This window comes from Bactrocera oleae, chromosome 3, assembly GCF_042242935.1.
Source record: "Bactrocera oleae isolate idBacOlea1 chromosome 3, idBacOlea1, whole genome shotgun sequence".
Lineage (NCBI taxonomy): Eukaryota > Metazoa > Arthropoda > Insecta > Diptera > Tephritidae > Bactrocera > Bactrocera oleae.
The window spans coordinates 2,123,764-2,150,506 of record NC_091537.1 but is presented as its reverse complement, the minus strand read 5'-3'; the positions used below and the strand labels follow the sequence as shown (position 1 = coordinate 2,150,506).

Here is a 26,743-nt window from a genome sequence, read left to right as displayed (position 1 = left end):
GTTTACGCTCAAACTACTTCCACTTCTCGCGCCACCGCTGCGCACCAAACTTACCTATAACATAGGAGTAGCCATCCAACGTAAGCACACATTTGCGCGTCATACCGCCACCAACACCAGTTCTTGTGTGTGCAGTGCGTCCAAAAATCGCCTTATTGAAGCTGTGACTGCTGGGACTGCTGTCCTCATAGTTGAGGCTCTCACGCCGTCGTTCACTATCAGCGCTGGCCAATTCGTCGATGCCACTGCCACTACCAAATGTACCGCCTGCCGCGCCACCAATGCCACTGCTGCTGCCACTGCCAATGCTTACTACACCGTCACACGAATGCTTGCGCACGTCACGCGTTTCCGTTGCACCACCAGCGTTGCCGGCGCCATCATTACCAATGCGACTACCGACCGTTTGCGACCGCGCCCGATTACGCGTCAAATTCACTGCCAAATCTGCATTTTGCGTGTCACTCGGCACTTCCGCCAAATTTGTGTCTGCCACAACGGAGGCAGTTGCCTGCAGATTGAGCACCTTGGTGGTCTCAATGCCGCTGAGCGTTTGCGGTTTATCGCGTCGTGTTTGCGTATCCTCATTCGCTGGTTGTCGCGCGGATTCATTCAATGAATTGCTCATTGTTGCGGTCGCGCGGAGATATGAGTTCGCGCACACAGAACCTATTTTTGATTAGTTTGCGAGTCAGTGTTTGAGATGAGGCGAACGAAGTGGGATTCGTTTAAGTTATCGATACATTATCGCATAGTAATGTTTCACTTTTTCTTGTTACTTTCACCTTTTCACTAATAGCTTTTAAAAATGTAATTGAAATTTAAAGCTTTTTTAAATGCATTTCTGGCAATATTTGGCGCGTAAAAGTTTCAGCGATTTTAATCGATTTTGCGTATTTTATTGAGTTGTATTTTCGAACCATCGCTTACAATGGAAATCGACGAACGTTGCTGTTGTTGCGCGGCGTTTACCAGCTTTCGAACACCTGATGTACTTTAATTTAATGGAATTTGTTGATTTTTACTTAAATACCACGATTTTTTAATAACTTCAGTTTGATAGCACTTTATGTATTGGGTTAAAAGTAAAATGAGTAAATTTTGAAAATTCTAAAATTATAGATTTACAAAATGAAAGTGAATATAAAAGACGTGAAGTCGATAAAATTTATAATTAACCAAAATAACGGGAAACAAAATATTAATATATGCAGTTTGGGAAAATTCAAATTCAGCTGTCACCGATTTTCGGCATCAAACATATCTAAGAAGCTATCTTACACACTAAGCAATGTATATATACATTCAACCGAAAGTTCATATACGAGAGTTGTCTTTTATATTTCTGGATTAAAAAAACAACAACAAATGTTATACGTTTGCATGAGTTTAAACCAATTGTCGAAGCACTTTTGCCACTCTGATTGAGCTGTCTCCAAAACATGCATTCTGTACGCATCAACCGCTTCTGCAGGTGTCGAAAAACGTTGAACTCTTAGTTTATATATTACGTACGGGAATAAAAAGAAGTCATTCGGTGCCAAGTCAGAACTATACCGCAGATGACACAACAAATCGAAGTTTTGAGTGCTCAAAAATGCAGTTGTTTCAGCCGATTTGTGACAGCTTGCATTGTCGTGGTGAAGAGAGAGCCGTTTTCGGCGGTTGAGTTTACTGATTTCTTGAAAGACAACTGGCAAACAAATGATTGTGTACTATTCAGAATTTAGTGTTCTACGTTGGTCTAGTGGTATGGTTGCGACATGTCGAAGTTTTCAAACAAAAAAACAGGCAACCATTTGTTTGATAATGCTTCGAGCCCCAACTACTTTTGTTGGATTCGGCTCATCTGGAAACACACATTCAGTCGACTGCTGTTTACTTTCGAGCTCATACGCGTAAATTCACAATTAACCACCTCTTGCGATGTCATAGACGCGTTTCGAATCGTATTTTTTTAAAGATCAAACGACACGAGCCTTGTTTTGAGCGATTAACAAATTGTTTGCTAGTCCCATTAATGCCTATAGTTGTCTCAATCTCACGATAGGTTACATGTCGATCTTACAATATCAGTTTGTCTGAACAACAACAAACAAACAAAAATTTAAATCCACGTCGAAAGTTTTAAAAAATTATCGCGTTAAAATGTTCGCGATTTAATTTCACTTTTTGGCCGAGCTGAATATTTTAAGTTACTGTAAACAACACAAATAGCGCTCGTATGCCAAAACGTTCTGAGTATGTATAACATCAAAAATGTTTAACTTTACGATAAAGTTGTGAGTTATCAGATTGCAACACTAGGTCTGTTAAATCTCGAAATATAAAATGCAAACTACATAGTGAAATTTTAATAAATGTATGATTGGTTTGTGAATAATATTCTTCCTTCATTTAATGGAATCGAATCCGAGCCTTGCTCAAAACACTTAAAGTATTCATTGCATCGCTATCACATGTTTTTATAATTTAATTTTTTTGTTTTTGTTGTAGTCAGCTGAAACTATCACATTTGCTGTTAACAAAATAAAAGCCGACATATTGTGAATTTTTTGTCTCCATAAAGGCTAGAATATTGCGCAGATTTATTTGGAGTGTTCCTCATAAAGTTACTCGCTCGCTTGCATAAGCCAAAACACTCATTCGTCATGCCAATACATCACTTTATCGCATCGGCATCAATCAATGTCACAAACTATCTACAATTAAATAACAGGCGTAGTCAATAAAGCGTAGCTAATAACCGTTAAGGCACTCGCTACGGAACATATATACATACTGACACACATGCAATGATATAAACATTATATGTGCGCTATTGTGTTGTGTTGGATTAACACCCATTATTGTGACGCCGAGTGTGCGCCCACCTGCTGTGTGCCAGACAATTATGGCGTTTGACGCAAAACCGCAAAGATTGTAAAAGTTTGACATTAAATTCAAATATGTGCGGCTGAAAGCAATCGCAGCCATATCTGCACTTAACATGTGCATGGCAGACATTATCAATTTATTATCAATTTATCGCGATTGTCAGCTGAACTGCCGTTTATGGAAGTCAAATGCATGGCTGGGCGTATTTTTATTCATTTCAAAGTTAACTAATTCACTATAAACTATCAAAAACGAAAAAGTAATAATTTAATAGCTTCGAACTTAAAAGCATTTCGAGTTTCTCAAATAACAGCTCTCCATTTATATAGGGTGGCTGAGGCTCAAGATAATTGAAATTTATTAAAATTAAAAAAAAAGTTTGATAGTTCAAATTCGTATTGCGATTTTTTGCATTAACTAAAGCTTGCAGCAATTCATGCTGATTATAACATAAAGTGCAAATCATTAAAGTGCACACACACAATATCGCAAATGCAAATTGGCACTCACACGCTTTGTTGCACAGATGAAAAATGTCAGCAGAGGTCGCCACCTCCACGAAAAGTGAAAAGCAAACGTTAGTTGGGAAAAAACAAAGCAACGGTGACAATTTGTAAACGGTTATTGCTGCAGCAGCATGTCGTTCAGTGCGTGCTTGTGCCGCATTGACATGCAACACCCACACACAGTTAACAATAGAAGCGGTGGAGCACAATATTTGCAGAAATTGGCTGTCAGACATCGGAAAAGGACACACATCCAAGTACATGCATATAGTAAAAAAAAAAACAATACATAAACATACACACACATATACAAACATATGTAGGAAAGTGATGCTGTCTGCGCTCATAAAAATTTGTTGTTTTCGACAATGAAGCGCAGAGGAAAGCGAACATGTTAAAAGTGAAATGTGAAAATGCACTCATCGTTAATTTACACACACATATGTACATACGTGTGCATGTGTGCATAAGTAAGCATGTGTACATGTGTATGTTACTGTGCTTTGCCATTCATACGTAAATGTTCCGCTGCGCTTTCGCGTTGAGTGTAGTACAAATAAGCGCCAAACAAGCGGAGCAAAATTTGCAGAAAAACGAGCCGTAGAACAACGAAAAAGCAGCAGCAGGAGTATTAAAAGCCGTCTGGATGTTAGAATACACGCAACATTGGTCCTTGGACCGATTCTATGGTAAACGTCTGCTGTGAATCTGTGTACACTGTGCACACGTTTGCCACTGAGAGGATTTGCGGCGCCAACGGACATATTTTCCCCTTCACAATTATACATAAAATATGCTTTTGTTCTTTCGAATGCGTTTTGGCCATTTCCACATGCTTGCGTACAGCAATTACCTGCAACATGACAAATTGTTCTAACGGAAATTTTACTCTAACCTCAAAAAGTTCACATATGCCAAACAAATTGTTATGCGAGTAAAAATGTTTGAAGTTAAAAAAAGCTTTTACGTTTATGTTGTGATATGAAGCCTTGTAGTATTACAATTTTGAAAGAAAGCAACGATTACTAGCAGCTTTCTGGTTTCCATAGGTAAAACCCAAACAAACAATCACCAAAAAAAAAAAAAAAAAACTGTAAAATCTATTTTATATAAAATTTTGTCGCTTTACTTTTTTGATAGACTGTACTAGAGCTGTTGACGCACTTGCAGCTTACTTCGATTCAAATTACACTTACTCGCTTGATACTGCTTGTAAGTGCATGTATTTATTTGCTTTAATATGTAGTGTAAATATTGTCATACAATATTAAGTACGCATACTTATGCGTAGATGAAATCTGCAGAATGCGTGTTGACACAGTACCAATACAAACAGCACTACAGCTAATCCTTTTGCCATAACAATAAAAATAATAATAACAGAATTTCTTGACATCATCCGCATTGTGAACATACGACATATTGTTGTAATGGCTCTTCAATTGCCACAATCTGTGGCAGCTGTCGTTTCTATTGCAACATTTGTGGAAAATTGCAGATGACAAGTCGAGTGAGTGTACTAAAGAGAGGGAAAGTATATCAAAATATCATTGGAAGCATTGCTGTGGTTTCCTGTTGCATTTAATAAGTTAAGAAAGAGAAATGCTGCACTTGAGTACAACAAACCACACTCATACTGGATACAGCTAGAAAATTTGTTGTTAGAAGACAGTTTCGTGTGGTTACAATTAACAAGAAGTAAATGATAAACAAAGAATTATGGAATTAGCAGAAAAGTAAATGCGGTTCGTAGTTAACTTTTGATTAGTGTTGAAAAATTGTTGTAGAAAAACTCAAGTGAATCTGATGAGCAGCCGTAGAGAACCTTAGTTAGTATCAGCAGAGCAGCAATTTGATTTTTTGTTGAAGCAATATAAGTTTAACCAAACATTAAATTATTGGGGAGCCATACACTATATGTTTACTCAAGCGGATTTACTGAGCTTTTTTCCATTATATATAGTTAACTCTAAACCACAACCCACATTCTTTGTCAAATTTGAACAATTGAATTTGTGTTAAAAGAAGATTTTTCAACTGTTTTTCTTTTAACTTAAATTTCATTTCGCCTCAATGCTCAACTGCAAAACTATTTGTTCTTTTTTTCAGTTTCGGTAAACACTTTTGCAAATATTCCATATTTCTACCTAAAAATTGCGCATAATTGCTTCGTGCAACAAAAGCGCAATTTTTTTTACTAAACAATAACAATTGCTTTTGTAATTTGCAACACGGCACCAAAATGACATTAAAACAAATGACCGTTTGAGTTGTTGTTGTTAGTTGTTAGCTGAGTTCGTGGCATGGCAGTTGTAGGCGTGATAAATGTGTAGCGCAACGGCGTACCTTGCCACACATGCAACGGCAACGAGGCGCACGAACATTCACAATTACAATGTCGTTAAAAACTCAACGTGTTGTAAATCACAACGAACAGTAAAATAAACAACAACAACACAATAATAGAGATTTATTAAAATATGGTAAAAAATAAAGCAGAGATTCGCATAAATTATTAAGTTTTTTAGTTGAAGAACAGCAGGCGCACACAATTTTGCTAAATACACTGTGCTTAAGCTTTGCTGAGAAGGCGTGAACATAACTGTACTATCAGAATTATAGCAGCTGAGAGCTTGTTGCGCAGTGGGAATACTAAAAACTGCACAGAAAAATTGGTGAAGTGCTGTTGCAAGCTGCTCTCTGCTTTATTTCTAACACAGACCATAATTATGTAGTTTTACAGCATCATATATATATAGCTTATGTGTGTTTGTATATACACATATGCCGTTATCCTTGATTTCATCACACTCGCTATAGCTAGAGTTCACAGGGTAAATAATTTTTGCATCAACATTACAACTTCACCATTAACTTAGCTCTGCATTATCTCACCACTAGCTGAACATCCAAGAAAAAGTTTCTGTGTTTTAAACTTTTCAACCAAATTCCTGTTGGGCTACTTAAGTTATTATCATTAAAAATTAATTAAAAAACACTTAATTCAAAAACTGATATGTGTGAGTGGAAGTTACGCCAAAGCTGAGCAGTAAGTGTTGCAACACTTGTGGGTTGTGGCGCAGACATAAAAGAGAGCATACTTTGTTTATCAAGGCACAGTTAGCAATAGTAAACGCGCTGAAAGCTCGAAAGTATTAAAACGTCTGTCAAGTGCTTAAGTCAGTATGTTTAAAACCTCGTTTAGCACACACATATGAGAGAAGTTAGAAGTACGTACTCATGACTGCGTATGTGAGAAATCATGAAGTGCGAGGAATTTAGTGAATTTAATCCATCTGTTTTTCTTTGTTTGTTTGTTTTAATAAAATTTTAATAATCATTAACACCATTTTTTATTATTTTACTCAAATTTTAATTAAAAAAAGAACTCTTTAAAACTTTGTTAATTTAAAGCTTTTAATATCCTTTTTCTTCTTCCATTAACTGTTACTGTCCTTTGAGCGTCATAACATTTTCATAGCGTTAAAAAGTTTGCACAAGTAGTGCCTGATTTATTAATCAGACAGCATAAATTTTATGTGAAAATATAAAGAAAGTAAACTGTCTTAAAGCCATTCTTAAATTTTGACACACTCATAAATTTAAACTTACACGCATTCTTGATTAAAATTTATGTGCTCATGCTTGCCACCTAACGGTTATTTATATGCTTGTCAATTTCCAATAAATGTTTGATTTTGATGTTTTCTGCTTGAACGCACATCATCTGCTTGGCGCTCGCTTTGAATATTAATGGAAATAATTAACTGCCATTTCGGAGTAAATTTAGTGCGCCAAAATATAAGCAGAGATTGAATTTATGCCGCACGAGTACTAAAATTTACGAGCTTCTAAAGCATTGTCCTGTGAAGTCATTGTCTTTGCGGTGTATTATAAAAAACAGTTGTAAAAGCCAAGACTGAACTAACGCACAAAGAAAAGGTCACCATGGAGACCCTGCATGTACAGAGAAAAGGTATACACACATACATACATACACACATAGAGGTTACAGGCACGTTTTTCTCGTTGCGATGTGCGTACACACGTTTATGTGTATAGGTCGGGTACCGCTATCTCATCTCGTTGATCTGAGCTGCTGACTTTTGACCCGCCTGTTGCTTTGTTGCGACCGACGAAGCGAAAGTCAAAATATAATGTTACAGTTGAAGTTCACATAGCGACTTCCAAGCTCCAATTGTGTGGTATCAGATTTTCTAAATCTTTAAATTTTTCTTATTTTGTGGGTTCAAGAAACTGCCACTCTAAACGACTGAATGATAGAGCATATAAAATCGAAGCTTTAATATGGCGCACAAAGTGTGTCAATAAACTCTGCTCTAATACAGAATGAATTTACTATTTAACTATTTTTGCTTGACACTTATGTGTAATGTGTTTACTTTGATTTTTGATTGTGCTCATGGCATTTATGCGAAAACTTTAGCCATCAGGAATTGTATAAATCGCTTAAGTTCACAGCTAAGTGGCTTGAAAGGCTATGCGATTTGAGTTCGTTGAATCGAGTTGCATGAAAATATACACTTTACATCCAACAATAAAATAGCTTTCGTCAAAAAGTAAATAATTTGTATGCATATGAAAATGTGTTGGCACATTAACTGCTCGAACTAATGGTATTACTATGTTTTGATGTATGCCATGCCGTATGAGTGACTTTTATTGTATCCAAAAATAATATGTGTGTGTGTCTCATATGTACGAGTCTATATAATATTTTGGCTGTGTTGTACATTTAAAATATTTCTACATTTTGATTATTATTATAATTGAGTGTCCTCACCTAAAATGTGGAAATTTTGACATTTCTTATAATTTTTTTTATAAAGGTTTTTTTTCACATGACAATCAATCATTTCTTTAACAACAAATGGTAAAATTTCAACCTGTACTTCAAAATATATATATTTTTAATAAAGAAAAATAACAAAAGCTCCGTTTTGCAATAATAAAATATTTCTTGTGAAGCATGTTTAAAATTACAGGTTATTGTTAAAAAAAAATCCAAAACACAATTTATAAAAATAAAGTATAAATAATGGGAAAATATTTTTCCTAAGGTTATTACATTTTATATTACTTATTTGACTTTAGATTAAACATTTTTACAAAATACATATTGATTGCACGCTTAGAGCTCATTTTATGAACGAACATATTGATTTCTATGCCTACAAAGTGCAAAAATTAAGAGTAATAAAAAAAAACCGGCTATAGATGTTAATACGAGGTAATCGTATAAGAAAACATATAGCATTCGATTAGACCGTTGACACATCGGTTTCCATAACAGTCCAGGCTACATAACTGGACTGGACACGTAGTTATGTTCGGTGAAGGATTGTAAACTACTTTGGAAAGTTATTGATATATTCTACCACTAAAGCTTTAATTTAAACTGGTACTGAATAGGGAGTAAAATTATGGGATTTACGCTGAATGTGGCAACTCCACCAATTAAAAATAACTTGATATATCAGTTTTTATAGTAATTTGTATTTTGTGAGTAATATTTATTTTTGATTAAACATATTCGTGAACTACAAGTATACAATATTTATAGATCCCCCCACCTCGCCGGGTTAGTACTTTACTCTAAGTATATAGTCAGTAGTCAGTATATATAATATATAAACATATATTACATATTTAATATTTGTACAAGTTTTATTTGAATTCTTCATCTTCTTCTTAAAGTATTGCTACTTTTCTCTAAAGCTTCTATATGTAATAGAAAATGCAACCCTACTACAGCCACTAGAAGTTCCACCAAAGGTGCTATGGGCAAAAATTAAATTAAATCAGAAATATAAGAAGAAGAAAATGTTTAAATAAGAAATGCGAGCCAAACGTATCGCATAAATAATCTCTCTTTACAAAGCGCAAAGAAGAGAAAAAAGGAAAAACAAAAGCAAAAACAAAATACAACTCCCGTGGCAACCAGCAGCGTGACAGCTGGAGCATTTATGAATTTCACAGTTGTGTGTAATTGAAAGTGGAGAATGGAAAAGGGTAAAACATAAATAGTAAAGGCACAGTGCGCTACGCCTGGGAGCAAGGACGAAACGACTGCCGGTGGCAAGCGTGAATACTGTGGAATGAAAACAATGTCAACGCTCGTTGGTTGAGGGCAGCGGAGTGGGCGGTCATAATTAGACCCGAGGCACAGGCAAATGTTGCCGTTGCCTCAATTACAGGCACAAATGAGAGTACAAATATGATACACAGTTTGTTTGTATGCATGAGCCCCCCTCCCGCAGCGACACAGACAGCCGCAAATGTCAATACTAGCACTTACGCAACGACGCACTCACACACACTTTAATATATCGCATATCATATCATAGTACGCTATGTAGTTGCATTTGTTGATTAAATGCGTGTGTGTGCTCGGCTTGTTTTTTTGCGCCTTGTGACTCTGTGTAAGTGTGTGGCTGTGTGTGAAAGCTGTGCCAATTTTTCATTTAGCTGCTTTTGTGTTGAAACAAAAAACATGCACAGACAGTTGTTCGCAGGCGGTAGTCGGTAGTTGGCTACGCTCCGAGTCAATTTACCGTCATTGTGTCGCCACTACTGTATGCAGACAAGCGCGCTAAAGGACACAGGCGTAACAAAATGCCAACTGTAGTGAAAAAACGAGTTATTGTGTGTGTGTGTGTCTGTGTGCGAGAGTGTGAGTGTCCGTATTTATGCAGAGGTTCATGAATATCGCATTCCTACTACAATATTTTAATGCGACTTCCGATTTTGCCAGTGTAGTTGTCTACATATCCAGTGGGCCAGTTTTCTAACTGTTCTAACTGATACCAAGTTAAGGATTAGGCGTTAGAGGTGGTACCTGGCAACGGTTTTTGCAATTGCAGAAAATAATTTACGTATTTCTAATGTCAGCGACTGCGACCGAATAACCGAACGGTTATTTCCTAGCGAGAAGCCTTACCATTTTCAGCACATATTTCCTTATGGGATTGCAGAATTAGCTACTTCCTGCTTTGAAATAATTTAAGCAAGGAAACGGACACTGCGGCTTCATATAGCACGAGTAAACAATGAAACTAAAAGTAAACGAAAAACACAAATGACAAAGCGATATAAGCGTCCTTGTCAATTAAGAAGTTAAACACACATTGATTCCTATAAGCCAAGCTATGGTGGGAGGCCAGGAGAGCCTTAATAAAGGTTTTTCTGCAGTTATTACCGGGTGTATGCTTGTTGTAGAAGGTCATGTCTTAGCTGCATGACACAAATGAATGTCAACGAGGTTTTTGAATTCGTGCAATCGATAGCTTGAGGATACAATTTAAGTTGATTGTGTTAATAAAATAACGCAAAGAGTTTTTTTCTTTGAACGCGGCCGTTTAAGCTATTTTGGTAGAGAACGTTGAGTAGGGTTAAATAAGCTGTAATTTCATCAAAAAGTTTCAGAATTTCGTTTGAAAAAATTTTGTGAAATTCAAAATGTATAATTTTGAAATCTGCTCTTTGAAGTGGTCAATCGAACAAGCCTGCAATGTCCGTTGTATTCGCATATAGCGCTTGGAGTCACAATTCACGTACCTGCGGTCTAAAAAATGCTTTCATGCAATAATACTTAAAGTATTGAGCAAGAAAGTTGTTTAAAAATGGGCGTTGGTCGCTAAAACGATTAATGTAATATAAGCGTTTTACAGACATGCCGATTTCTACTATACCCAATATTATAGTAGATCCAAATTGCAAGTGTAAGATGTACTCAAACGGCTATAATATGTTGTATCACACATTTCTTGTTCCTATAGTCCCAAAGCTTGCAGAATGTAGAGAAATTTAAACGAAAGCTTCAGAATACTCTCAAAATACCAAAATAAATATATTCAAAAAATGCGCGGCAGCAAAAACCAAAAAACAAATGTTCGGTAAAACCGTCTTAAGAATATGAAACAGAAAACAAATACATGTCACGTGCCAAGAAGCCACGTCTGCGGTGTTCATTTGCCAACAGCAAGGCCTCTTAAGCGGAAACCCTCTAGTAAGCCTAAGAAAATTCTGTTAACACAGAATATGGAAAATAATAATGTCAAATGTAGGTGTATACTATAAATAATCAAGAACATTCGCACAAGAGATAAACTTAATATAAATGTCTAATAAGGATAATTGCTTGTATGCTTATTATTTATGGGATCAAAAGCGCTGTGGCACAACTGGCGACCACACGAAAGCGAGTATTCAACATATGCACACATACATATATATCTATAAGAAATACACACGAAATTCTATGCAATAAAATACAAAGAGGGAGCAACACAAATGTAGCCATTGTTGCCACTTGGCAGCAAGCTATATATGTGCGCTAGTGTGTGTGTTCTATATGAAGGTGTGTATATATACATATATACACATATAGTGGAATAACAAAGCTTTTAATAGCATACGCAACTTGCTTGCTTTGCTCATACAATCATACCTACAATGAGTGGTGAGGGGCAAATTCGTTGCTAATAACAACATAAACAACCGACTGGGATGAATACTCGTAGAGGCAGCAATTGTACGTCGTTGCTTTGAGCCATACAAAATTCTTTGCCACACACTTTCCGCTTTGTTTTTTTGTATTTTGATTTCTGCTTTTGTGGTTGGCCGCCGCGCACCGCAATTTCAATCAAGCCAGGTGGGCAATAGAATTTGCAATTCAAATATGTAGACTTGCAACAGTGCCAGCTTGTGCCACTTGGCCGCATTTGGCAGCGCTCGCTGAATTATTTTTTTAGTTTGTATAGAAGTGGCACACAAATACACATACAAAGTGAAAGGGCGAAAGTGAGTATCATTTTGAATGCGCGAACGCCTGGTGTTTTGTGACGGCAGCAACATAATTTCAAGCTTACAACCAGAGCGATGGCTGTGGCAATGACTTGCAGCAAAATGCATGAAAAAAAAGGCTAATGAATGGCGCGCCGTTGCTGGCCTTTGTAAACAGGGCTTGTGGAAAGTGGTTCCTTTACTTTGTGCGCTGCTTTTCGACAGTTACCGTTAGTCGGTGTGCGAAAGCGTTGAATTTATGCTTTCCGGTGGCAACTTTAAAGTTATTGCGTTGACATGGTAGGCGAGTTTTGTGTGGACTCAAATGTAAACAGGTTAAAGCAATATATTACAGCGGAATTCAACGCTATAACGGTTGTGTTGGAACACTTGCGTTTCCATCTAAATACCCCACTAATGCATTCTTGCCAAAAATGTAAATATTTCCATAAATGCAGGCATTTACCACCAAGTAAGCGCAGCGCTTATAAATGCACATCGATATGTCGACACCAGTACAATTGCACAGACACATACAAGCGCAGCATAAAACGATCGCTGATGTTTGCATGAAATTTTCATTTCTAGTAGAGACTTATCTGATATTTGAGGGATTTTCGTTTATGTGAAAACACATCGATTGTTGCGTATACGCAGTGTCGAATTCAAACTAATGACGTGCTTTCCATGTCCTACATTGCATAGTAGTAATCATTTCGCTCTAATCTCTGCATCGTATCGCGTCATTTGCCGCAATTTAGTCGTGAATTGTAATTAGTGAGATTAGAGTTAGTTTTGTGAATTTACGATTTGGATATGGCAATCAATAAAAGTAAACGTTTTGTTGCTGCCATTTTATTGTACACGATTACCAGTTAGAGTTATTTGAGAATATTAATATAATTTCGACAGGTGAAATGCCATATAAAGTGTTTATATATAGAAATTTTCATAAAGCGCTTTGAGCATGAATTTATGTATGTATTTTTAGCTAGCACCATAAACTAGTTTTCGCCTAAAAAATTTCCATTGCTAGAAATAGTCTTCTTTATTAAAAGCCTAAGTCTGGGCTTCATTGAGTATTGATTTTTCTTATTCGAAAACAAATTTGTGTCAGAAAAAAGTAGTATTTGTGGAAATAAAATGAAATAACTTATTGTATTCATTGTCTACTACCATTATTAGACATTATTACATACCTAAAAGAAATATCAATGAACTATATTATTAACTATTTAATTCATAAATGAAGCAGTTTTTTCTTAAAAAAAAAACAAAAATAAATGTTCAGTTAATTTTCTTTTCTATTTTCTAATCTAATTTCTTTAAAATCATATAATTTTAATAGCAATATCATTTTGCTTGGAAGTGCTGCACCGTGTTTTGTTTTTTGTGCAAGCCACAATTTCTGCGCAGTTAAATAAAACCAGCATTGAACATGTTACATGTTGGCGCACGGAAGAATTAATGAAATTAAATTTTTAAGCACACTCAAGGTTTCCACAACTCAAATTATTGCACAATATCCTGCTATTACTTTCAATTAGTTGTATTGTGCTGTTCATTCGATTTGTTTGATTTGTTTGATAACTAAAAGCACATTTTAGCGCGATTGTATTGGTGTATAGCTATAATTGCGCCGCTCGGTTTAAACCAGTGAGTGTGAAATGTCATATTAAATGCGCTAAACTTATCAAAGTGAGCTGTGAAGTTATTACATACATGTGCTCGGAGGGAAATTAATGAATTTCGGCAAATGACAATTTTAACCGCAAATATTTCAAAATAAGTTGTGATCGAGTAAGGCTACTAAGAGATTACTATATATTGTGGAATGAGTAATTAATATTTTGTTTGAATTTTGTGCAGAAAATTACTAAAAATATTCACAAAAAAAGTTTACCTCAGATTTACTACATACACATAACATATTTTATTTTCGAAAAGCTTTCAATTTACCACTTGTGCATATTATACTAGTACCACACTAGACTGCCGATTAGCTTATAATGTTGAAAATTCTTGAATTTTATATAAATACTTTTTATGTTTCTCCACCTTTTTAGGTTAGGCAGTGATCACAACTGGATCTATACAGGCTAGTCTTTTTTGATGCCAAAAAACTAAACTCCTTGAATTCAGCTTTACTCGAAAATTCGACGACAAAAAATTTGTTTTTAAAAAATTCGAATGTTTGTAGATAGTTCAAGCCTTAAAAATTCTAATTATTTTACCTACTTATGCTGGACTGAATTTTTAAAATTTGACACTCAACTTCTAGGGCTTGCAGCTGAAGCTATGAAAGTGTTACATAATTATTGATTTAAAATTGCACAGTATTTATTTTAATTAAGAGCTTTGCAGTTCCGTTTCCATTTTAATTACACTGCAACACTTTAATTTGTATAATTGCCACGGCGTCAAAATATCAAAGTTAGAGGCATACATACATATATACACAGCAGAGTAACTATGATTTTCAAACTAAAAATAAACTAGTTCGAAAGCGATCTGATATGTACTTTTAAAAATGTTTTTGTCAGTTATTTGATTTGACTCTAATTTTTAATGCCTTCATTGAAATAGTTCGAAACTGATATATGGTTGAAGTATGATGGCACGAAGTATTGTATGGTCACACTAGTTGCAAAGTAGTTCATAGCTAGTCGACTTCGCTGCTTGGCATGCATATAGATAACGTTAGTAATTATGAATGTGTGTGTGTGTAAGTAGCTGGTGATAATAATCATGGGAGTGCCACATGTGAAGCCCTGGGGTCCTGCGAAATGAGCGCATTGTGACAGGAAGCTATATGGCATGTGCGTACAACCACGTAGTACTAATGCATGCAAACCATACACTCGTGAATGTAAAAAATATGGTTGTGTGCGTAACATGTGTGTATGTAAGCGAGATTGCGCATTCATGTCTACAAAGAGTGAGAAGTAATGAGGTTAATTGTTGCCGCCATTTTTGCCATTATTATAGCATATTGGCGCCAGCTTTGATGGCACGGCTTGCCTCACTAATTTATTGTCTATATTTGCGGTAAGTCAAGTTGCTAGGCTGACAGCGTGACCGCTAATGACTCGCTGTATGTCAGTACTTACTGCTTAGCAAATTTTTTCAGTTGTATCCTTTCGCTGGAAACGTTAGTATTCAACGTTGTTTTCAATTACAGACAGACATATGGACGTAAGCACCATGTACGTTGCATGTGCGATCTTGCCGCATTGTAGTTGCACTCGCGCGTACACGCCCTCTGTCATGCGAAGCCATAGCGGCCAATGCACTATGCCACTATTAGGAGATATTCCAAGAAGGAGGGCGTTGGGCTCATGCTTTCGATAGTGTAGATTAAAATTTAATATTCGAAAAAAAAATGTATAAATTAACTTGTAGATTTCATAGGGAAATTATTGAGCTATTTGTGTGCTGTGATTATTATCACATATTTTTTTATTATTTTACACACGCCCAACAAAAGCCATTTGTCTCGCACTATTAACCAGTGAAAATTGTGGTCGTGCTGTTCTTGCCACACTTTATGGCTTACACATTTCATATTTATTAAATAATTGTGGGCACACAATATGTCGCTAGCATTTGCGGTTTGAATTTGGCTTTTTAATGACCGTTTCTTTTGCAGAGATATGCATTTCAATAGAATTTCATTTAAAATACAAAAGATTTGTTGAATACTTATTACTTCCGAGTAGGTGGCTACATATGTATTTGTTTAACGTCTAAATTAAAATAAAATTGTTATGTAATGCAAATTAAAGGAATCAGTAAAACTTGCCAATTGTAAAATTAGTATATATGTATGTTTAAATATATATTTGTAGCAAAGTTTGAAAATTGCTTTGAAAACAGATTTAAGTATCACGCAAAAATCTTTTTTTTAAAGAAGCTTAGCGCCTACTGCTAAACAAAAGCCGTCGATATTACTATGGTTTTGTATATCAATATGGTATTGCTCACGTCAAAATTTAAACAAAAGATAGACTTAAAATAAAAAGATAAAATAACATCATAAAAAATGTCTGTTGTCATATTCAATAATAAAAAAATTAAATTTCCATTTAAAGTAGTGAAATAAACTTTTTCAAGCTATGAAAGAATGAAGTAAAACTTCTTCAATTCTGAATACCGAACATATGTATAACAACACATTTGCTTTTCTCAATTTTCATAGAAAAAATTGTAAATTATGAAACATTCATAACGTTTGTTTAAAAGTTGTAAAAATAACACTTTTTCTCTGCTCTAACTTTATACACATTCACTTGCAAAGTAATTAATATTTTAAATGTAGAAACAACTTTCAAAAATTTATCAATATATAATATTTATGATGCGTTGCAAATATGGTATTCAAACAGATCTGAGCAATAATGAAATGCAATTTTAAATGTTATGGCTGCATGCGTCAATGAACTAGTGCTCCACACGCACAAGAATATTTGTATGCGAACAACAGTGCGTATGAGTAATAAACTCAGCGCGCCATGGAATGAACTCATTTCACTTATTTTATTGGTAAACATTTTTACTGCGCATTTAATATAATATATACGTGACTATGTGTTACAACTGAAAAATGTATTTATTAATAATTCATATATTATATTATTTTTTAGTTTCATTTAAATTTTTATTGCCTAACAATAAAGGTTTCATATTCAAACTCTTCGTTTGTGTCCTCATCAGTACTTCAAATCGTTATATAAAATGTAGTTTTTAATAAAATTTAGCACTAAGCTTAGGCAAAACTTAATTTTGAACCCCACTATGAACTCACTTACAACATTTGTGAATGCTTCTGTTGCATATGAATAATGTGTCTCAGCTGTGTTAGTAATAAATTGAACAATGCTTTCTTCAACTACTTTCAGTTTATTTTACTGACGCGCATTTCACAATTATTTAGCTCAACTGCTGTAAGTACAACGCATTAGCGAGTCTTACGTAGAATTTCCATTTCATTTGCGTGTGCCCTTATTTACATGCAGACTCTCAGCAGCCGTGTGAGTGCAAAGCAAAGCTTTTTTATATATTTTTTTTTAAATTCTATTTTGCATTTTTATTGCGCTGAACATTACCGCCGCCAATGGCAAATGCCAGCAATATATCTTCACCTCCCTGGTTTGCTGTTTAACATGACTTTGGGTCAGAAGTCATTCATTGTGGCGCTTCTTATGTTTATGGCCTTCACTTTAACATTTACGCTCACATTTACTGAAACATCTCGTGTGGTAAGTACACGTATTGCTGGTGTTGGTGAGTGGTTGGTTGAAAGCGGTTGGAAAAGTAATGGAAATCTATTTATCAGCGCGGCAGAGTATTTACTTTGGCGCCTCGAATACAAACTTGAACACTGCAAGCGCTGCCACTACGTGTGTATGCGCCTATAAATAGGCAAAGAATACGTGTGATGAAATATTGCAGCTTCAAGATAAAATTAGGTTTCGCAAAGTTTTAACCGTTACTAATGCTGAGCTTTGTTGTGCGTACGCAGAAATCAGTCTTAATTATGGAAATTTGTAACTTTCAAAGAGGAAATTTTTATTTTTATGCATTATTACTCAGCGGCAATTATGACACATTTCTGGTTTTTAATTTTGAAAACGAACATATTTTTTTGAAGTCCGACACTGCTTAAATCAATTTCTTATTATATTTTAGCAACGTTTATCGCAATTTTACTATAACTAACGGCATATTAGTTTTGTTTACTAGCTCATACCTTTTGCTAATTCGCATATCTGTTTTAATTGTGTTTGCATTTTGCAATTTACATAGCTAAACGCAGGCTGTGTACGTGCTGATAAAATAAAATTCGACACTCTTGCTATTTGAGCCTCACACTTTTGGCTATTCACGTGTGTTTTCGACATTTGTGAAATCTTGTTTAGCTCTTTCAACTTTTCTGCACACATTTGCATTGCTCTGGCGAAATTGTATTCTAGCCTCTGCTGTGCATTCCAGCCGATAAGCACTGGCAGAAGCTCTGTTGGCTGCATTTTTTTTTTGGTTAATACATTGAAATGCTGCTGCTAAGCAACAACAACTTCAAATGCAATTAATTGAAAGGAATTCTACAGAAAAAGAGTGCATTTATGCGGAAACATTGCAAAAGAAAATTGTATTCTGTTAATAAACAAGACAAGCATTTACTGCTACTAGAGCTATAGTGAAGAGGCTGCAATGCTTGATTCGGTATTAAGTGATTTTCGAAATACGCAATAGACCATTTTCATAGAAGTTTATCGCTTTGCTTCAGCCTTAATACAAGAAATTTAAAAAAAGTTACTTGGCAAAATAAGAGTTTCACATTCCTCATTTAATTCATTAAGAAAACAAACTTTTGCAACACTGAAACCGACGGCAAAGAGTTTACGTGGAAAATGCAAAACATAAAAGTAGCCACATTCTTTTAAAATTTGCGCAAGAGATATGTCATAGATCCGGACTGGTGAAAAATAACAACTTTTTCCTTCATAAAAAGTAAAATAATATTGTATTAACCAGCCACTCCACCTTTAATTTGTTTGTGAATACGTAAAACTCTGTATGAGTATATCTTTTGTATTTGTGGTCCGTTTTAGATGTCTACATTTAGGCGCTTCAATCATGAAATCTTTTAACGTAATTTTCTAGGTTCAAAGGCAAGAAATGTGAGACGTCCATTAGAAAAGTTTATATCGAACGTAAATGGAGGGAGTTATAGAAAGAAATGCTGAAAAGTTTACAAATGAATATAAATCATATAAGCAAATATTTTTGTATGAGTATGGATATGTCAAAAATGGGCTAAAGTTCAATACATTGATTTCATTATTATTCAGGTCAGGCAATTGTTGACTGATAAGCAGAAATTTGACGCGTAGACAAGCAAAAAGTTGAGTAAAAGTAAACAAGGCAAAAGCGGCAGCCAACTTTTAAAATCACGTCCGCTCGCACAAGAATACGCACGCAATAAAAATGTTTGATTGTGGCAAAGAAAGATAGGTTTGACCACTTTTCGTATAACTGTGAATGAGTCTGCACGCAGTTGGCTATATCATGTAGCAAGAAAATGTTATTGTTGACATAGCTGTGTTTGCTTATGACGACATTGCAAATGGCTTAATAAGTGTTTCAAGAGCAACATTTTAACTTATTACTACATTGTCTCAAGTCAGATTACAATGTGAGTATTGTTGGTAAGCCACAAGAGTAACCGAGGCTTAACCGCATCACTCAACTCCAACTAAGCGCAAATTAGCAAAGTAACACGCTTTTAGTATTAATGGATTATTGCTGTGGCGCCTAAGAGACGACGACAATATCATCGGAAAACCGAAACATACACATTTGCGAAATATTATACTATACGTCATGTAACTACTCAAGCAAACTCTAATAGCAGCCAAGAGAGCATGTTTGCATGAGTTCAGAGTAAATATAAGATTTTGACATTTGTCTGACATCAGTCATGGTATTAAACACAGAAAAATATACTAAATGAAATATAGACTAGTACCTTTAGTTTTTGTTAGTACTTGAGTTACTGGAATGAATATAAAAATATACGCTGCAATGTTTTAAGTTTTACTTGAAATATCTTTTATTTGAAAAACAGTATCTTGTTGTTTCGCAGTTTACTTAATTTCTGCACTTTCAAATGCACAGTCACCGAAATTGCGCACAATGGGCGGTAAGCGTAAGTATAGATGAATTTACGTATATATATCGTGCAAATATTGAAATTTTGAGCATATGTGAAATTTTATTAGTCCATGCGCCTAAACGTATACAACACTTTCTACAAAAAGCCGTTTTCACACGGCTTACTTCCCTACATTATTATGTTTCTTTTCTTTCTTCACTGTGTCTTCTTTGAAAAATTGAAAAACACACAAGCAAACGGAAGCATGAAGTATGTTTGTACGTCACCAACAGTAACAATATAAATAAATGTAAATATTAAGGTGAAATTATCGCCGTCATTTTTATCACCCCCGAATGCAAGACACACTCACACACATTTTTACAAACACACGTACATACAGAGCGCTTGTTGTTGTGTTTCACACCTAAGTTTATGCCTGCCTGTCGTCATCGTCACTGTCGCCGTCATCATACCCTTCATCATCACTTATGCAAACAATTTTATAGCCAAACATTTGATTACAACATGATTGTATGTGTGTTAGTATGCCTTGGGGTTGATAAAAGCGTCAAGCAGAAATGTCTTCATTTCTGGCAACATTTTTATTATCTCACCAATACATCGCTTTCACTTCAAAAGCCATTCTGGCGGTGTTTGTGCATCTTTTATTAAGCGTTTTCAAATTGACAGGAACTGAATAACTTATGCGGATTTCAGTATGTTCAGAATTATTAGTTTCGTTATTACAAAATTTGAATATATTTTTCATGCGTAAATTGAAAGCGAGTGCTTATGGAAGCATATTGTGCTATATTAAATACAAATATGTGTGTTAAAAGGCTGTCAATCGTTAGGTTGCCTGGTGTAAACTCCAATCTGCGGCTGGTTTGATGTGCTATTGTGTGCAAACTCATTCTCCACACATTTCGCACGTTTACTTTATAATGCAAATTGTACTCACACTTAAGCACACATGAATTCTTTCATATATACTTTTCAAGAAAATAATACGCGGCTTAGCTCAGTAGGCAGGTCGAACAATTATTATTTTACTCTTTAAAATTGGTTTTCCATTTCGCAAAAGGCAAGCGATGATCATAAAAATAAAATTTAAATAATTAGCACTTATTGCTTGATTATTTGCTCATGTTTTACACATGCAATACTATGAAATTAACTTTGGTTAGTGTCCCTTTAGTATTAGTTGTTTAGAATTTGTTGTTGCGCGATTCCGCTGAATATTACTTTATTTCTTTTCTCTGCATTTGCAAACTCAAGTACAAACAAATCTTTCATATTTGACAGTCAGCTGGATGAATTACTCTTAGTAAGAAACTAATTTTTAATTTTTCAGCGCTAAAAGAGACGTGTAAGTATATACAGGAGGTGCTAAGGAGGTTATGTATTCGTAATATGGACAAAAAATTTTACATTAGGGTCATTCCATGTCAAATCGACATCTTTTCATAAAACAAAGTTCTGCCAAAGAAAAAAAATTGAAAAAATTGTACTAAAAGCTATGCGAAATTTAAAATTTCACTGTTTTTTTCCGATTTTATGAATTTATTTATTTTATATTTCAGAAACTATTTAATTTTTAATTTGTCAAAGGATATGTTTGAGGCCAAAATGGTTACTTTTTACGATTTTGAAAAATTTTAAAATTTTTAATTATTATTTCAAATTTTTTTCAAAATAATTTTTTTCCCTTACCTTATTTAGAGGTACTTAGAGGTATGGGAAAAAATTGTTTTGAAAAAAATTTGAAAACTAAAAATTTTAAAATTTTTCAAAATCGTAAAAAGTAACCATTTTGGCCTCAAACATATCCTTTGACATATCTGAAGATATTCTGAAATTTTCAGATGGGTGTCTTTTTCGTTTCATACATATGAATTTTGGCAAAATAGTTTTTTTCCAACTTTTTTTGTTGAATTTTTTCTTTTATAGGATTATCGAAATTTGAGGTCTAAATAATTTTTCTCTACCATATTTACAAAATATATCTTTTCAATTCTAGTAACGCCATCTCATAGATGTGTTAATATATAATTGATTCAAAATTAGGTCGACTTTGCAACAAATTAGTATGAAAAATAAGATTATGTCATCATTATGTTATAGTCATACTGGCTTAAGGAAGGTTTGCTCTACACACATTTAATGCTAATTTATATTTATTGAAAGTTTATTTATGCAAGTTAAGTCTTGATAAGCCCAGGCGCTTTTCAGTAGGGTCTAACTTCTTGAACAAATATTTAAACGCAATATTTAAATTAACAGACAATAAAATAGTTTTTAGTTGTACTTAATATTGATGTATGTTAATTTTTCTTGGAAGTAGATATATGCCTCCCTTTTTAACACACAATTGTCCATTTGTTTACAGAAACATGACGGCGAATCGAACAAACATAAGTTTACCAACGGTTTTAATATTCGCATTTAAAAAAAATTCAACTATATATCTCCCGTTATGGGAGATCCTATGAAAATGTGTAACCCTACTGGCAATTTAGTTTAGTATCAGCATTAAAGACTTAAATCAGTTTGTAGAGAAGCAAAAAAGGTACTGTGTTTTTACGCTGCAGTAAGGGTCAAATACAAGGAAATCAGAAAAAGGCTTTTACTTGTATTTATTTTCTTTAAAATATTCGAAGCTTTTGTTGGTTTCGCGCGTCGTTATTGTCGTTATTTTTTTTATGAGCTGTTTACTTTTCCTTTCAGCTTCGCTTTCATCTTTTATATTTGTCTGCTTACACTCGTTTACATAACGGCTTGCCGCAATTTGTTTTGAGCGCGCAGAATATATTGCTCAAATTCGCTTTTATAATTCTCTACTTTTCATTGAAGAATAATGTAATAATAATGAGCAATATCACTCTACGAGAATTTCATTGGTTTGCATTCATACACTTCGAGAGCTTAAAAGTGTTGTTTGAAAGCTTATGGAAATTAATGAGACTTGCTGTAAAGGTTTTTAGTAGTTCATTTCAATATTTCCTTAATAATTCCATATTAATACTGATATTTTTTCAATACTGTACTTTCGTATTTTTTTTTTTTTTTTGAAATTATGCTTTGGTATGATCCTAACGGTATTTGAAGTTTTAAGTCACTTCGTCTCGATTGCTAAAATACTTTAAAAACTATTTCGTGTAAAAAAACATTTTTTTGTAATTTTAATTAAATACTGATCCTATGCTTACAAATCAATAGGCGTTCACACTCGCCAACTTTAAATATTTTCAACAACAACCGATGACCACCATCAGCGAAATGATGATCAACATTTAAAAAGTGATCAACATAATCAGCGTCATCAAAGTCATCACCACAGCAGTGTGGTAATTAACTATCAAGGGTAGCATTTAAGAGGCGGTCAGCTGAACCTTTTTTGCGCTTTTGTAGACGCGAAAATGTTAACAAGTTTTGGTAAAAAAAAAAAAAAAATTGAACGACAGTGTGTATGTGTATGTGTCGACAACATGTTCAGCAGTCATCAGTGACAGCACCTGTCATGTTGTCATGCGCTGACGAGCGGCGCAACCGACTCGGGAAGCTGCCGATTGCAAGCCTGTCAAGCCGCTTGTTCGGCTCAAGCGCACAGCGATCGCCGTGATTACCACAGTTGTGTGTGTTTGTGTGTGTTGCATGTTTCGCACTTGACGCCACAAAGTTGTTGTTGTTTCATAAACGAAACACTCGAGCAGCACAAGTTCAACGCAAGCAATAAGCAACAACAACGAAGTTCAGAAACCAGTTTTATGCAATGCGTTAATGCTTCAAGTTGGCATTTTTTAATTTTTAATTTGTGTTCGCTTTTTGCGCGCAATTTGTAGTTTTCTGTTTCTTATTAAGCATTTCGCGTTCACACAAACACAAATGCATGTAACCAGCACTTATCACTTGATGCTTGCGCAGTCGCTCTGTGAAATATGCAGGCGGTGAAAAAATATGAAATGCATATTTAAACTGAAAGAGTGGCAGCGTTGTCATAAATTAAGCAGCTCGCTGCTTTGCCTTTGTTTTCGGCGTTCACGCATTGAAATTTATTTCGCTTAATTACGTTGATTGCGGCGTTTCCGCGGACAAATGCCAACAATCAGCAACGGCTTTAAATAACAGCAATTTTCGGCGCTGCAACGGCATCCTTGCGTCAAGACGCCGGCAGATCACTTTCGCAGCGGCGGCTGCAAGTGTGGCAGTTGAGGCATGCAATTTATTGCTTAAATAATGCAATTATCGGCGTAATGAACTGGCAAGCACTTGCTGAGGATGCGTGTGGTGACCCAAATTCCTTTCGTTGGAATTTCAATTTATTTAGTTTTCTCATTAAGTTGCCATTCAATACACGCATTGTTTCCGCGTGAGGCAAGCATTGCTGTTCAGAAAAAAACTTAATAAATTTTTGATTTAAGTATTTCCAAAGAAAATTCGCTGGATCATATAACAGGTGGATTTAGTTTTGAACTGGTTACATCGGAACCAATATTAAATATAACTTCACGTAGTTTTTATATATATGGATTTCAGCTGACCATGTCTTTGCTATTAGGAGTATAATCGTTTTAGTCTACACGCTACATTTTCTATACAAATAGCTGATCTACTTGCTGCTTTTGTAACGCACTGCTGACCTTATAACGCATCAAAATCGCATGAGTCTACATTAACCTGGTTCAACATATTTTTCTTTCTGAACTATGTATCGTAACAGATCTGAAAACAAATGAATTTTTCAGATAACACTGGTTCACTGGATAAGTGGCCTCACTGCGTTATGGTTGCCTAGCACTGCAGCTCACAAATATCAAAATTCTTATTTCTGAATTTGTTAAAAGTTGAGTTGCACTCACACACATGCACATATATACACACATTCGCTGCGTGCCAACGATGCTATGCAACCGTACTGAATTACACACAGCCACACACACAATGAGCGCACACATGACTATAAATACAAATGTGATCATAAAAGAATGCGCCAACATTTTTGGAACGTGTTTATAATTTGCAACGGCAGCAGCTAGGTAGCTGAAAGCTATACTCTCGCGCGCTGCGTCCAAATTTGCTGGCGTTGGCTGAACAAACGGCAGTGGCGGCGGTGGCGGCGAATCGTTAAAGGCATATTCGTACGCATTACCGCAACAAGTGTATAGAAGAAAACGAGAAACAACAACAATTTCATTCAACCAACAGCGACAAAAAGTAGCACTACCGTAATTAAACCGCATCATTATGTAGTTACAACAACAGCAAGCACAATAAAACAACAAAGCAAATATTCACTTCCAAACTGGTAAGCGAAATGCTCAGAATTGGAGGTGTTTACTGTGTTGCCACCTACCATTGAAATATATGTGCGTTGCTATATTTTGGTTTCAAAAATTGAAAAATAAGCATTTTGGCGTATTGAAATTTGCTTGCATGACAGTTGAGTTGGTTCTGCGTAATTGAAATGTACCCGGATTTTTAGGGATTTTTATGCGAAAGCGGACTATCAGCTTGCCAACATTCCTTACAGTTATTTGCAAATTGTTTTTTGCCAACAAATTTACTTTGCTTTATTATTATTAATTTTTATTTAATTTAAAATTTCCATTAATTCTTGCTGTTTGGTAAAAAATGGGCAACTTTTCGAAGTTACCATTGGCAACCTTTTACAGAATTCAGTGCAAATTACGAATGAATTAATTAAAAATTCAGTAAAAACTATTTAGGTTTTGCCATGCAACTACAGTAAAATAACAACAACAAACACGAATTCCCAGCGGCTGAAAAATGCGTGCGTGACATGAAAATTAAGTGTGTTCGCACACCAACAACAACTACAACTAAAGAGTAGTAGATAGCAGTGACAAGTGCAACAAGCTGAGAACACAATACCACAAAAATAAGAGCGAAAAAACATAAGTATATATACGAAACAACAACAACACTCATGATGAGATGAAAAACAAAATTTGAAAAATTGAAAATTGAAAAAAAAAATCTGATTATATTTTCATATATTCTAAAACGCAGCTAGCGGCGCACCGGTGGCCAGCAGTGAACAACAAAAAAAATATTCGCTGCATGTATGTAGAGTGGGTTGTGTATATAACACACAGCAGACAATTGCTGCTTAGTCAGTTGTGGAATATTATCGGCCACTTAACACGTACAAAAATTTAATATTCTGCTGACCACTTTGGGATGATTTAAAACGATTTTTATACTGCAGCTCAAAATAGCATCAATGGCTGTGGCAGTTACTCAAAATGTTTGCAAAGCTGCCGGCGGTTTTTGATTTAGCATAAAAATAAGGATTTGATGCAGGTTTTGGACCGATGGTTTGCCTTTCTAAATATTTTGTGTACTTGTCCATTCGGCGCAGACTCCATAAGAATATTTTAAAGAGGAACTTGAGTTGATTTTTCATTGAAAGTTGTATTGTGAAATAGCTTAAATACATTGCTTGCTAATTTATACTTAGACATAGTTTTGAAATCATTTAATCAAATTTAAGAATTGCTATTGTGCCTTCCCCTAGCATCCATCTCACATGTATGACCGTATACCCTCTCACACTTCATGAAACTTTACTTCTATTGAATACTCAAATCGAGCTGTATCTGCTTAGACACTTAAAAGTGAATTAGTAACCGGATAGGTTGTCACTCAACTTAAATCAGCCACATTTTCCAATTTGCAATCAAATGGATTTGTTTCAGTGCAAATCGGAAGAGGGCGAAGCGTGTGGAGCTACACACCATATAAAGTTATCCGTGAGGCAATTATTATAGTATGTGTGTGTCTACGTGTTTGACTAATCGACAGCTCAGCGTGTAGATGTCATGCTTTCCGAGTTGCAACTGTGCAAATAATGCATTGGCCATCCATTGATTAATCG

The 26,743-nt window shown here is 35.0% G+C and overlaps 1 protein-coding gene across 6 annotated transcripts in view; it reads right to left on the bottom strand.

Annotated features, from left to right (window-relative positions):
- The window catches only part of Pde1c (Phosphodiesterase 1c), a 153,067-nt gene that overhangs the window by 68,424 nt on the left and 57,900 nt on the right, over nt 1–26,743 (bottom strand). For 4 of the 6 annotated variants that reach the window (XM_036369377.2, XM_070107134.1, XM_036369379.2 and 1 more), the window contains exon 2: nt 55–1,110. The exons of the other annotated variants lie outside the window; for them this stretch is intronic. In XM_036369377.2, coding sequence (XP_036225270.2) covers nt 55–628 — 574 coding nt within the window. In that variant the 5' untranslated portion in view covers nt 629–1,110. The remainder of the gene's footprint in view (nt 1–54; nt 1,111–26,743) is intronic. 6 annotated transcript variants of the gene reach the window in all.